At 38.8% G+C, this 12906-nt stretch overlaps 1 protein-coding gene across 2 annotated transcripts in view; it reads left to right on the top strand.

Annotated features, from left to right (window-relative positions):
- Positions 1 to 12906, top strand: part of PDE11A (phosphodiesterase 11A) — a 128775-nt gene that overhangs the window by 99641 nt on the left and 16228 nt on the right. For both annotated transcript variants that reach the window (XM_048953130.1, XM_048953129.1), the window contains exons 15-19: positions 432 to 532; positions 4680 to 4757; positions 6089 to 6152; positions 9182 to 9256; positions 11138 to 11221. In XM_048953130.1, coding sequence (XP_048809087.1) covers positions 432 to 532; positions 4680 to 4757; positions 6089 to 6152; positions 9182 to 9256; positions 11138 to 11221 — 402 coding nt within the window. The remainder of the gene's footprint in view (positions 1 to 431; positions 533 to 4679; positions 4758 to 6088; positions 6153 to 9181; positions 9257 to 11137; positions 11222 to 12906) is intronic.

Below are 12906 nucleotides of genomic sequence, written 5' to 3'. Positions count from 1 at the left end.
TTGACTGCTCTAACAGCAGTTTGTGTGCCTGCAGGCAGCAGCACAGATAAATCTATTAGGAGCACAACTCAAAAGCTGAAATGCCCAGCTCCCAGAAACATTTAATAAGAGGAAAGATTGAGATGTATCCATAGTTTTCCTCCATAAACTGAGTCTGTGCAGGGTAGGAGTAAAGAGTAAATCTTTCCTCAAGAGGCTATAATTTCAGCAGAGTTTAGTAAAACATCCCAGATACTTGATTACAATTGTCAAATCTTACACCCCGATGTAATCTCCACAGTGTTAACATTATTATTTTGTCATAGATTTGCCATGAATCAGAAAAGGCCTCTGCTAGAGAGAAACAGTAGACTGTTAGAAAGAGTTAGAAAACCTTTTAAAATCCGATATTGATTGCTAGTCCTTTACCTTCTTTATCTCTTTCATTATAGGGTCACAACATCTTTGCTAACTTGTCCTCTAAGGACTACAGTGACCTTATGCAGCTTCTAAAGCAATCGATATTGGCAACAGACCTCACTCTGTATTTTGAGTAAGTATTGGCATTTCTTATATGTGAGAAACGAAAATTCGAAGCATGTATCTAACAGCCTATTAAATACTAATAACGATGTATAATATGAACAATTAATATTTAGCTGTGGTTGAAAAGATTTAGTCTAATACTTTGTGTATTTTAGGCTAATAGAAATATCTCAAGTGTCTAACTAAGTTTTGCTTTAATGCGTAATGTCTACATCAGCAAAAGACAAGGGAAAAGTCCTGGGCTCATACTTCAAAGCAATCCCAGGAATCAGCTACAGTTTGCTGCCATAATTCTTCTGTCCCTTATGCGATATTTCTTCAGACGTGTAGAAAATCAATGACATTTTAGAATTCTTTTCCACCATCTTAGAGTTTCCAACAATCTATACTAAAAATATTGTATTTAATAAAAAAGATGAGTAATGAGGTAATGAACACATACATTTTGCTTTTTGAAGATAAATTGTATCGGAAGAGAAATATGTTGTGGAAAGTTTAACTCTCCGTTTTTCTCATCTGCAAGTCAGATCTCTTAAGTAGTCTTTAAGTTGATGCTATGGTATGTTTTCAAGCGCTGTTATTACCAAGCTGTATTTGCAGTAAGACTGCAGTGTGTATGTGGCTGGAGGAGTCATGATGTCACCGCCATGTGATGTGGCTGGAGCCTGCTCTCTGGCATGTACCTGGCTGACTTGCAGGGAGAGCACCATCAGGTGTACAGCTTTGGGGTGCTGCCTACGAAACCTTGGATCACTGGGCTAAGGTGAATGGGATGAGGTTCAACAAGGCCAAGTGCCAGGTCCTGCACATTGGCCACAATACCCCCATGCAGTGCTACAGGCTTGGGGATGAGTGGCTGGTTAACTGTGAAGAGGAAAGGGACCTGGGGGTGTAGGTTGATGATCGGCTGAACATGAGCTGACAGCATGCCCAGGTGGCCAAGAGGGCCAATGGCATCCTGGCCTGCATTAGAAATAGTGTGGCCAGCAGGAGCAGGAAGGTGATCTTCCCCTGTACTCAACAGTGGTGAGGCTGCACCTCAAGTATTGTATCACTACAAAAAAGATTTTTGAGGCCCTTGAGCATGTCCAGAGAAGGGCAACAAAACTGGTGAGGGGTCTGGAGCACAAGTCTTATGAGGAATGGCTGAGGGAGCTGGGATTGTTCAGTCTGGAGAAGAGGAGGCTCAGGGGAGACCTCATTGCAATCTACAACTTCCTGAAGGGAGGTTGTGGTGAGGAGGGGTTTGGCCTCTTCTCTGAGGCAACAAACAGGACTTGAGAAAATGGCTGCAAGTTGTACCAGAGGAGGTTTAGGTTAGACATAAGTAAGAACCTTTTCTCTCAGAGAGTGGTCAGGAACTGGAATGGCTGCCCAGGGAGGTGGTGGAGTTGCTATCCCTGGCAGTGTTCAAGAGGTGTCTGGATGAGGAGCTGCGTGATATGGTTTATTGCTTGTGGTAGCAGTGGTAATGGTAGGACAGTTGGACTAGATGATCTTGCAGGTTGTTTCCAACCTTGTGATTCTATGATTCTATGATTTTTCCTAGCCTTGGCAAGGCTTCATCCTTAGGAATTTTTGTTGGATGTCCATTAGCATCCTATCTCATACATTATTGGGTAGCATTTGGTAACGTATCCCTCTACTTTGAGAGGGGTGTACATAGATTCCTCAATTATGTGTACTGATAGTTGGTTAGTTCCCACGTGAATCTTCCAGAAAACTTCAGAAATTCTAACTGTTCAGCAATGCATCTTTAAACTGTTAATTGTAAAAATACTAACTGGGATGCTGCCATGTTTGCCAATATTGGGTTATTATGTAAAGAGCTGTTTCTGAACAATACTGGCAGTAGAGACATTGATGTTCTTTGTTTTCTGTAAGCGTATTCTCAAAGAAATTGTACTTAAGGTTTTTATGAATAGTTTTACTGTAAATAACTTATAAAATTAGCCCACGTTTGTAGATATGAAGATGCTCAGGAAGACAAATACTTTTAGGCACACAATTTTTGAAGCAGTCTGTTAGGCTTGCTAGGATCTGGAGGTCTGGTATGGCAGTGGAACTTGCTGACAGTTTTAAGTGGGATACAAGGGCCATGGGGATGTTTAAGTACAGATTCTCCTGTCTAACTGCAAATGACAGGAGTGCACAATGGGTTTGTGCTGTCAGGGAGAGGATGAGTAGAAAGGACTTAGAGCACATCTGCCCTGCATGGCACCATGCACTGCCCTGTCTGAGACCATGCAGCTTGTGGAAGAGCCAGAAAGCCTAACCCTGGGAGAATCTGCAGCAGCACCTTGAAAGGGAAACCAGACACAGTGGAGTTGGTTTTTTTTTTTTGCTGCCTGCCTTAGGCTGAAAAACTACATGGTCAAGTGGTGTTTCTATTTTTAATGCAGAGAAATAATGTCCAAAGAGGTCATCAGCTGAATTTCAAAATGGAAAATGTACTTAATTTTAGTGGATAATTTTAAATGTTGCTCACAGATAATACAACAAGAAAAATAATTGAATCTGAATCTGAATAAGTGAAAATGATGTTTATGGAAATCAACTGAAATGATGTCTTGAGCCATTGGACTGTAAAGCAGCTGTTTTGTTGTACAGCAAATTAGCTTTCCCTTTCAGACTATATACAAGAGTTGATGTTACTCAAAAACATTGCAGAATTTCTTAAATTCTGGCATGCTATGATGCTTAATAGCATTAAAACTCTTCCTGTTGGACATTGTGTCTAAGGAACCAGCAGGAAGCACTGAATTATTTCCTTATACATGGATGCTTTCCTCAGGTTGACTCTCATACTAGAAATCCTCTGTGGTGTTAGACTGAAGCTTCTACATCCATTCCTGAGGATGTCAAAGCAAGACTCTTAACATTTTCTGTTCCTGCTTTTATGAACCCATATACTTTAAATTTGAATGTGTGAGGTTTTTAGGATCTCATGTTCCTGACCTTTCAGCTTTAAAAATTGTTGACTTTTTGTTTCCAGTAACATATGAATTGCCCAGAATAATCAGTACTTCAAAATGAAATAATTTGTACTCGTCAATTCTGTAATCTGAAATTCTTAGTATTTTATTTCAAGAAACATAAGGGATAGGATATCATATTGTCTCTGTATCTGTGTTCTGACTGCCATTGTGAAATCTGTTATGTAAGAGCCCCTGTACAGTTCTGTCCTTTCACTGGGGTCAACGTTCCCAAAAGCGTGCATCCCTTCGAGTATAAAAATTGTAGTCTATGCCATCCAGATTATGCTTTCAGTAATTACTGTGGAAAATTTCAGCCCATCTGAAGTAAGTGTGAAAAATATAAAACTCTGTCAACTTCTTCCAGTTAGGAATCTCCCATGAGACAAGACACTGGACTGTCATCCAAAACATAGGTATTCGGTTTCCAGCCTTGATGCTGATATGTTGTGTCACTCTAGGGAAGTTGCTCTGTATTTCTGTACCCTCTGTCATACTGGGGTAGGATCTGCTGCGTATTGTGTGTGTGGTCGTACTGTGTGCAGTAAGAGTCCCTTGAAGGCCAAGTGTGAGTTGTGATAAAATTACAAGTCCAAATGTTGGTACTCAATAGTCAACAAACAAGCAAGCTTTAACATGTCCCTGTTCGCAGAGACTGGCAAGATGTTCTGGAAGACAAAGCGTGAGGTCCAGCAGGGATACTTAATTTAAAGTCAGTGAGAACTACACATTAAAGATGCCCACAGTCTTTGTGTTCCATCTGTTGGAAATAACGGTAATTACAGGGCTCTGAAAAACCCTCTGGAATCCAAGAGTTAAAAAGCATTTTGCAAGGACAAGTAAAGTGAAGCGTGTGCATAATTCAGGGGTATTTCTATTGTCTGTCTGTCCACTTCTGTAGTCAGACATTTCATGCTTCCATGGTATCATTTATTTCCTTATCTGCAGAGGCTATAAATACAGTATTGCTTTTACTAGGCAGCTCTGACATTGGTAACAGACATTTATAGAACATGTTCGGAAATTAGTATGTTTCGCTTAAATGGACTGTCAGTGTAACGTCTTTAACAGTAATAAATGAGCTGTGATGATATTGTATCATTCAGAGAACCACATTTCTGCTGCAGTGCCACCCAGAAAATGTCTGTTTCCCTTTCTGACAACCATTTTTTGTTGCAGGAGAAGGACGGAATTCTTTGAACTTGTCAGTAAAGGTGGTTATGATTGGAATGCTAAAAACCATCGAGAAATATTTCGGTGAGCACTACCATTTCTTGCTTTCTGGTTATTTCAACATGTAACCATATTTGTTAAAGGAGATTCTTGGAGAAGATAGCTCGCTTTAAAAATGCGATCTGTGATATGAAACACATAATACGATTTCTAAATGTTACTAAACTTTAGCAGAGGTATAAACTTCACCTTCTCCGTTCCTATTTCTGCCTCTGTCATGTATTTTTCCCTTTCTCCCAGCCTCACCATTTACTGCTCAGCCTTTCTTCTCTTTCTCAAAAAACTGCTGGTACTCTGCCTTAGGACCCAAAGATCTTCCTTTTCTGCTTCCTTTTCTCTCCTCCTCTCAGCTGCTTTCTGTTACAGGCTACGTTTCTCTTGTTCTTGTTGTCTGTAACTGGGAATTTGCAGATACACAATACTCTTCTAACACTCAAGAATGACCTGAGCATGCACCCTATTTAAATGGTGGGAGTGTACCCCAAACTTGAGACATATATGTGCATATTTGTATATGTGTGTCTTATTACATCTCAATTTTGGTAAAATACTGTTTCCTTCTGGAAATTATTTTAAACCAAGAAAATTAGCCATCTTCTGTTTTCCATATCATTTCATCCACTCCTAATTTCAGATTCAGGCAATATATTTGATGCTTCATTTTCAGTGCCCTTGTTCTTCATTTAAACTTTCCTAGACTTTTATCTGCATCATGTACTGTACATAAACGCTTTCTACAGCTGAATGGTTTCTTTCTTCTAATGCATATAAAACATGGTTGTAGCTAGGTATTAAACTACAGTGGAACAGTATAGCTCATAGTAAATCTTAAATTTTTATTGTAGATGAGCAGTAGAAACTGCTTAAACAGTGTCTGGGTTGCCTCCTGTGATTATAGGTTCTCTTGCAACAGCAGCCACTTACAAATAGGCATATAAATTAATCCAGTTTGCAGGTATTAGTATATGATAATACCCTTGCTTATATCATGTGAAGTACGTGCTTTCTGGTATTTATATTTATATGGTATATATATTTATATAAATAGTATCAGGGGTACTGCAAAATTAGTGTTATTCCCTTGCAATGCCATTACTTTTCTAGTATGCGGTTCACAATACCAAAAATTCATTGTCTGATGACTTGAAATACAATTATGCTTCCCGGGCACAATTGTGATGTGAAAGCCATGCTGATCGCTGGGGTTTCAAACGTGTCATTCTTTTCTGGAGGAAAAGGTAACAGGGCTGACATTTTATACATATATATATTATTTATTTATGCATCCAGAGCAGAGTTGTTCAGAAATCCAACAAAGGTTGATTCAGCTTGTATTGTTCATTTCTGTTTTTCAGATCAATGCTAATGACAGCCTGTGACCTTGGAGCTGTGACCAAACCGTGGGAGATTTCAAGACAGGCAAGCCATGATTAATAGCAGGGCTGGGAGGAGGCGGGACTGGCGGGACAATATTCCCAGGGCCCTGGCTTACAAGGGACCGAAACTGGAATCAATTTACAGCAGTATTAATGCTATAAAAAATAGCAGGGGGTTCTGTAAGAAATACTTTATTGCTTAATCTTTCCATGTATGCATGCTGGTGAGCAGCACGTTGGTACCTGAGGAGATCTGGTTTTACAACCTCTCCTCTTATTAACCTTTTAAATCCATATCAATAAAAGGATGGATTAAACAACAACAATGAAAACCACGAGCTACATGTAGCTGCACTTCCTTGGTTTGTCCTAAGGCTTTCCTTGGCCATGGCAGCATCTTCCCTAAATCAGGAGATGATCTGCAAACTTTGATTTACATCAGATTTTTCTGTTTAAGAGAATATGTTCATTTTTATCAACTTTGGGGGGAAAAAAAACCTACAAGTGTAGCATGGCGATGTTTTTAGCATTCTGTACTTAGAGACAAAGAAAGATTCAGGCTTTTGCTGCTGAGTAGGCCCGGTAGAAATATATACATAAAACTCAGGTCCAAATGCTGACTACAGCTAGTAATTAAAACACACGTAAGCAAGTGTCTGGCTTACTAAACAAATGCTTGCTCTAATGGTCTTGTCCTTTACCATACAACTTTCCCTCTTCTAGACATCTTCTCATAATTTGCACCCTTCATTAATATTTCTTCTTTCCCATACTAGTAATTCTCTGTCCCTCGTTGAAGTCCAGAACAAGTTAGTAGCAGGTTGGGTAGTGAGATAGGGTTTTGGAGGAATATGCAACATAATGAAGCAGATAGGAAATATATCAGCACAACCGGGTGTAGGTGAGCAGCTGCAGTGAATTTGACAGGCTTAATGTGAAAGTGACAGCTAAAAAGATGAGCTGAAGATGAAAAGCTGGACAAGCGAGCTAGCTATCAAGGTAGGAGCAGCCAGATTTCTTGGATAGGGACACAGAATGTAACGGGAGATGAAAGGGAAGGGACTTGTGCTCCTCTACAGCAGTACCAAAATAACATGCACACATTAACCCAGTAAAGAAGCGTTAATGAAGTGAGGGCTTCAGCTCAGTTTGCAGTTTTGTCTAATGAGTCTTTCTTTTTTGCTTTTATAAGCAGACTAGAACAATAGTCCTTTTAAGACTATTATCTCTTCTTGTCCAGAATGTGACCACCACAAGAAATCAGGGAATTTGCTCTTATTCTGCAGTAGGACAATAAGTCACAAGCCCTTAAAGTGCCACTTAGCCACTGCTGCAATCTGTGCAAATTCTCCTCACTTTTCCTCTTTACCCCTGTGAGGTTCTCAATTTTCCTTGACAGCCAAAATATCAGGGAGGGTCTGTTTCCCATGCTGTGAATCTTTGTGTTACGGTGTTCAACGTTCTGGCAATGTGTTCTTTATTTTTATCATTTTTGAGGTTTGCACTTGAAAATTCCCCTGAAGCCTGGTGTACAGGTTTACTTAGTATTGAAAAACCCTGAGTGAAATATTAGCTGGTTGAGCAGAGAAGCTAATCAGTGCACAGAAGAAAAGTAGAAGCAATAGTTGGACCTCAAGTGTACGTAAAGGAAAAAAATATGAAAAGCGAGGGAGAAAGAAACTGAAGTAGATGCATAAACAAATAAAACTGAAATGTATGAAGAAAAATATTAGGAAGAGAGGACAGATAGAAGAGGGAAAGGGACACAAGGAGAAATGTGATCAGAATAGCAGTGAGACAGGGATGAGACTACATCTTGATTATTTTTATGCAGTGCACTTGGCAAACACTTAATTGCTGTTAAGTTGTTAAATTATTCCTCTGTCTGGAGCATTGATCCAAAATTTTATTAGTGTACTGGGATTACATATGTTATAAAGTTCCAAACTGCGTGATAGCCTGGTTCAAGATTTAAGAGTTCTTTATAACACCACTTCACCTATTTGCAATTTATTTTGGTACTCCCTATTTCAAGTTTAGCAACCTCAGGATTTGTGTATGTTAGATACTGTGCAATTGCTAGATCAAGAAATGTTGAGACTTATAAAGCGCAGGTTCTCTTGGTTCACCTTGTTATGCTGTGGTGCTATGAAATCATGTCTTACCTCAAAATCACTTGAAAACTATAAGCAGGCATGACAGGAATTTTAGGAACTGAATTCTGATTTCAGTAAGTTTCCTTTTTTTTCTTCAGTATCTCATGTGTCACCTGTGCTGACTTTCTAAGCCTTGCGTTCAGAAAGGGCTGTTATATCAAAATTGTTCAGTGTTTGGTTTCTTAAAATTCCTATTAATTTTGTTATTAAATTTCATGTACTTCTGAGATTCTATGCTGAATATTCTATTCTATGCTGAGTAGAATAACAGTCTTCGTTCACAAAAATCAGAAAGGCACATTCCAACTTCAACCTGCCATGTGTTGCTTTGGATTCAATATGATAATCGTAGTCTGAGCTCATATGTACTGTAGTGATGACAGTTGTGGGGGGAAAAAAAAAAAAGAATAAGGCTGGTGGGGAAAAAAACTTAATGATTTTATATTAAATTACGACAACAGAGGTTACTGGTTAATTAGGTTTGTTTGACAAGTGAAATTCTTTATACAGGGCAACAGCCTGTAAATACCCCAAGAGCTCTTACACATTTTACAAAGCACTTTTACAGACATAATTACGTGTGCCAACAAGAACCTATCATTTCCTATTCTATTCTCAATACTTGACTAAGTTGCACACAACTACAGAGTGCTGCCTCCACACTGCAATGTCTTTCCCCAGTTGATTCCCTTTTCAAAAGTGATAAACATGACTCTTTCTGGTTTTGGCTATTTATATCCACTTCTGTGCCCCACTCCGAAAAGTATACAAACATGTGCCTGACATCAGTCATGCAACTAGGTCTATTAACTTCTTTACAGCAAAGCACAGGCTGAAGTCATGGTCTAAGCAGAAACTTAGTACCCTAAAAGTTATGTTACGAGTCCTCTAAAGTTTATTGTGATTTGTATTTTAGGCAGCTGAGCTGGTAACCAGTGAGTTTTTTGAACAAGGAGATAGAGAAAGATCTGAACTGAAACTCATTCCTTCAGTAAGTATTTATCACTTCTGAAATATTTATTTAAATAGGATAAGAAAATAGAATTGGATTCTTGGAAAAAACAACAACGACTGCATTTTGGTATGGAAATAAATATCTTTGAATAAAACAAAAGCTCTCTCCAATAAGGAGGTGCACTGATAGCCACACATAAAAAGCAGTATAGGCAACAGAGTCACTTTTCCTTTGAACCCACCTCCATTTTCTTTACCTTCTCGCAGGTTTATTCTGTCATTCAATTTTTTAGGCAACAGGTATTATTTTTAATAGATGAATTCAAATACAACGACGATATGCTTATGGAAATTAAGCTGCTGCTGTCTGCTATGTGTTATTTGATATATCAAATACGGAAAAGCATTTCTGTAGCTATGTAACCAAATACAACACGGATTGAAAGGTTACATTAACTAGAATATAGGCAGATGGGTATAAATGTCAAACAAGAATGAAGAAGAAAAAAAGATCGTTGAAATGTTCAGTGAGTGAAGAGAGAGCATTATTCAGGTTAAATACTTCAAACCATTTACAAGCCATTATCTGAAGGAAATGAAAACTGAAGGAAACAAGGAAGTCTTGAAAAGAATCTAACTTACAAGCCAGGTGCTGTTGCTTCTAAAAATATTCATTCTGGTGGCTCAGATTTGTTCTCTGTTTGATAACTGGCATATGAGCATACTACCTGTGGTGATGTAATGAAATAAAGGTTAAAAAGCTTGCCGAAAATGTTCAGATGGAGAAGTGTTAGTCAGCAAGATAATGTGATCTTATCTTCTCTTGTATCTCAAGGGTCTTCTTATTGCATTACCCTTGGAAAGATCTGAAAAGGGCAGTATTATTCCAAATGATTTTAACAGGAAATAGAGTTTTCAAAGATCACACACAAGATTCTCAATTAAGACTAAATCCTCAAATCTTAGCTCCATGTCTTATTTAGATATTCTGTGTGATAACTGTACGTCAGAAAGAGCAGGACACAACTAGAAGAAGTCAGCCAAGTACTTCATATGTATAGCCTAGAGATGGTGTGAAGGGAAAGAAGGAAACTAAGTTTTCTGAGGAGACATCAAGCTGGGGGCAGATGAGCCTAGAATAAGAACAGACTTTCTAATGAAACACCAGAAAGATTTAAAATTTGGGATTTTCAGAGAATAAAAGAAGAAATTCAATGAATGGTATGGATGAGCCACTAGAAGGAGGATTAAGATTCTGTAGAAGGAAAATCTGCTGGACTAAGTGATCTCCAACAGGGTACAGAGGAAACTCACATTCAAGCCCTTGAGAATTCATTTTCTTCCATCTCCTTTCATAGAGCAGTACAACCAATAATTGTGCCTCTTAAACATCAGCTTAGGTCTCTCTAACTTACTCTCTATGGAGTGTAGAAGGTCACTGAATTAGGATGTTTCCAGAAGAATAAATTAATAACTATTCCCCAGACTGGTCTGTTGACTCCCCGTGCTTTGGCTTCATGACCATGGCTGGTTTTCCAAAAAGAGTCTGTAGTTGGGAGGGAGGGAGCCAGCCCAGACCTCATGTGAGAAAAGAAAAAAAATCTGCTCAAAGGTATCTACTTTACATCTCTACAGGAGGTTTCTTTCCATCTCAACCCCAACCGCAGAACATTTATTTTACATTATAGACTTACAAAAGTCAAATACAGTCACCCTAGAAATTTAGAAACAGAAATCAAAATAAACAGTTTGTTTTTCATGCCAGACAAAGCAATAAGAAAGATTGCAAAGACTGACTATGGTTTACAAAATGTTCTGGTTGTAACAATTTGATCATGGCTCTGAAGCACTGGATGATATGCCTGTAAAATACTCTGGTGTAATAAACCATGACAGTTTTGTTCCCTTCTCGATTCAGGCCATTTTTGATCGCAACAGGAAAGATGAACTACCCAGGTTGCAGCTCGAGTGGATTGATAGCATCTGCATGCCATTGTATGAGGTAATTTTTACTTACTGCTCCTGTAGAGCCCAGAGAAGATTGTTCTTGCCTCTCTAAGGAAAAGAGTTTGCTTACTGTGCAGCCTTGAAGGCCCCAGGAATGCTTTATCTCTCTTTGCATTTAACAAGAGACTGAACTCTATGCAGAAATCTTCAGTTTCCCTGAAGACAGTTTTATCTGTAAATATAATTTCTCTCTGAGTTATGAAAGCTGTTAAGGTAACTGTTCATTTTGTTTGAGACAAACTGATTCTTGTCGTGGCAAGGTGTGTAGTGCTCAGCAGGGTGGTGCTGATGGGATGGACTCGCCATGTGCTGCTGTCAGCCCTGTGCCTGGGAACACATCCAAATACAGGTGATCCAGGTGATACTCAGGGCTGAGCCTTTGCACTCCCTTCTGGTTCCTTTTCAAATTGTTGAAGGACTCCCTAGGCCAAGCCTTTAAGGTCAATGACAAGTGATTTGTAGTTTAACCTATGTGCTGTTTAACTGGGAGCTTAATCTTTTAAATGTTTCTATACAGGTTGCTTGGATGTTTGGTATATGATATAAATGCTCAAGTACTACTTGGTTGGGCTCTGAATAATGTTTCTCTCATCGAATTAAACTAGCTTTGGAATTTAACTTGTGTGTAACATGAACTTCACCATTTCAACTTATTCTCTCTTATCTGCACAGAAAGCAGAGCTACATAGGCAGAATGATAAATGGAAAATGACACTATAGAAACTTAACCATCAATAACTGTGTCAGCCAGAATTTTCCTACATGCTGAAACCACAGAGACCACCTTCCATTTTATTAAGAAAGATGATGCGCTTCCTACCCGCTCTACCTCATGGCATTTGAGATTGCCACTAAAGAAGGGGCTGGCCAGTAGCAAAGGCAACCCCAGTTGTGTGACAGCAAGAATGTGAGGTGGGCTAATGCTTTGACAGGAAATCCTGTTTCTTTCTCATGTCAGTCTTTATCAGTATAAAATAAACTGTAAATCCATAGGTTTCAACCAATTAAGAGAAGGCAAGCACAGGAGACCCATAGAAAGTTACAATTTTTAAAAACTAACCTTGTCTTTGACACCAACGGGTAGGGAGAACTGACACTGGAGAAAAACTCTTTAAAAACAATGTTCCCTTCAATATAATAGTTCATATTACACTAGAATGCATATTATATCAGAATTCATAATTCATGATCTGAAAAAGTACAATAAAGGAGGAAAAACTGATCATCAGACCATCCTCTGCATGAGAAGACTAGATCTGAGCGCTAATGCTCTGGTTAGTTAGCTCCATCTTAGCAGGAGATCTCTGGAGAATATATTCACAACTGATTTCCCTGTTTTCTGCTGTCTTTGTATCATGCTGTGCAGCTATTAGCCTGCTGCTCAACAACTTAAAAAGGAGACACCATCAAACCTGGAAGTCATTGCAGCACCAGCCTTAGGGGTAAACAGAAAACTTGATGTCACAGTATCACACTGCAGGAGATTCTCTCTTGAACGTGTAGTCAAATTTTAATTTTCATAGCCAGCTTAATCAAACCTCAATACACATCACATCAGCAGCGTAGTCAAGCATTCTAAATCTTCTGGTTAGGGCTGCATGAGCACACTCTAACTATGACAAAGTCCTAGATTCTAATTTATTTTTTCCTTTCTAAATATGTTCTTTAAAATCCTAGCCT

The sequence above is a fragment of the Lagopus muta genome, chromosome 8, assembly GCF_023343835.1.
Source record: "Lagopus muta isolate bLagMut1 chromosome 8, bLagMut1 primary, whole genome shotgun sequence".
Classification (NCBI taxonomy): Eukaryota; Metazoa; Chordata; class Aves; order Galliformes; family Phasianidae; genus Lagopus; species Lagopus muta.
The sequence above is the reverse complement of the archived record's forward strand: the minus strand, read 5'-3'. Positions and strand labels throughout refer to the sequence as shown.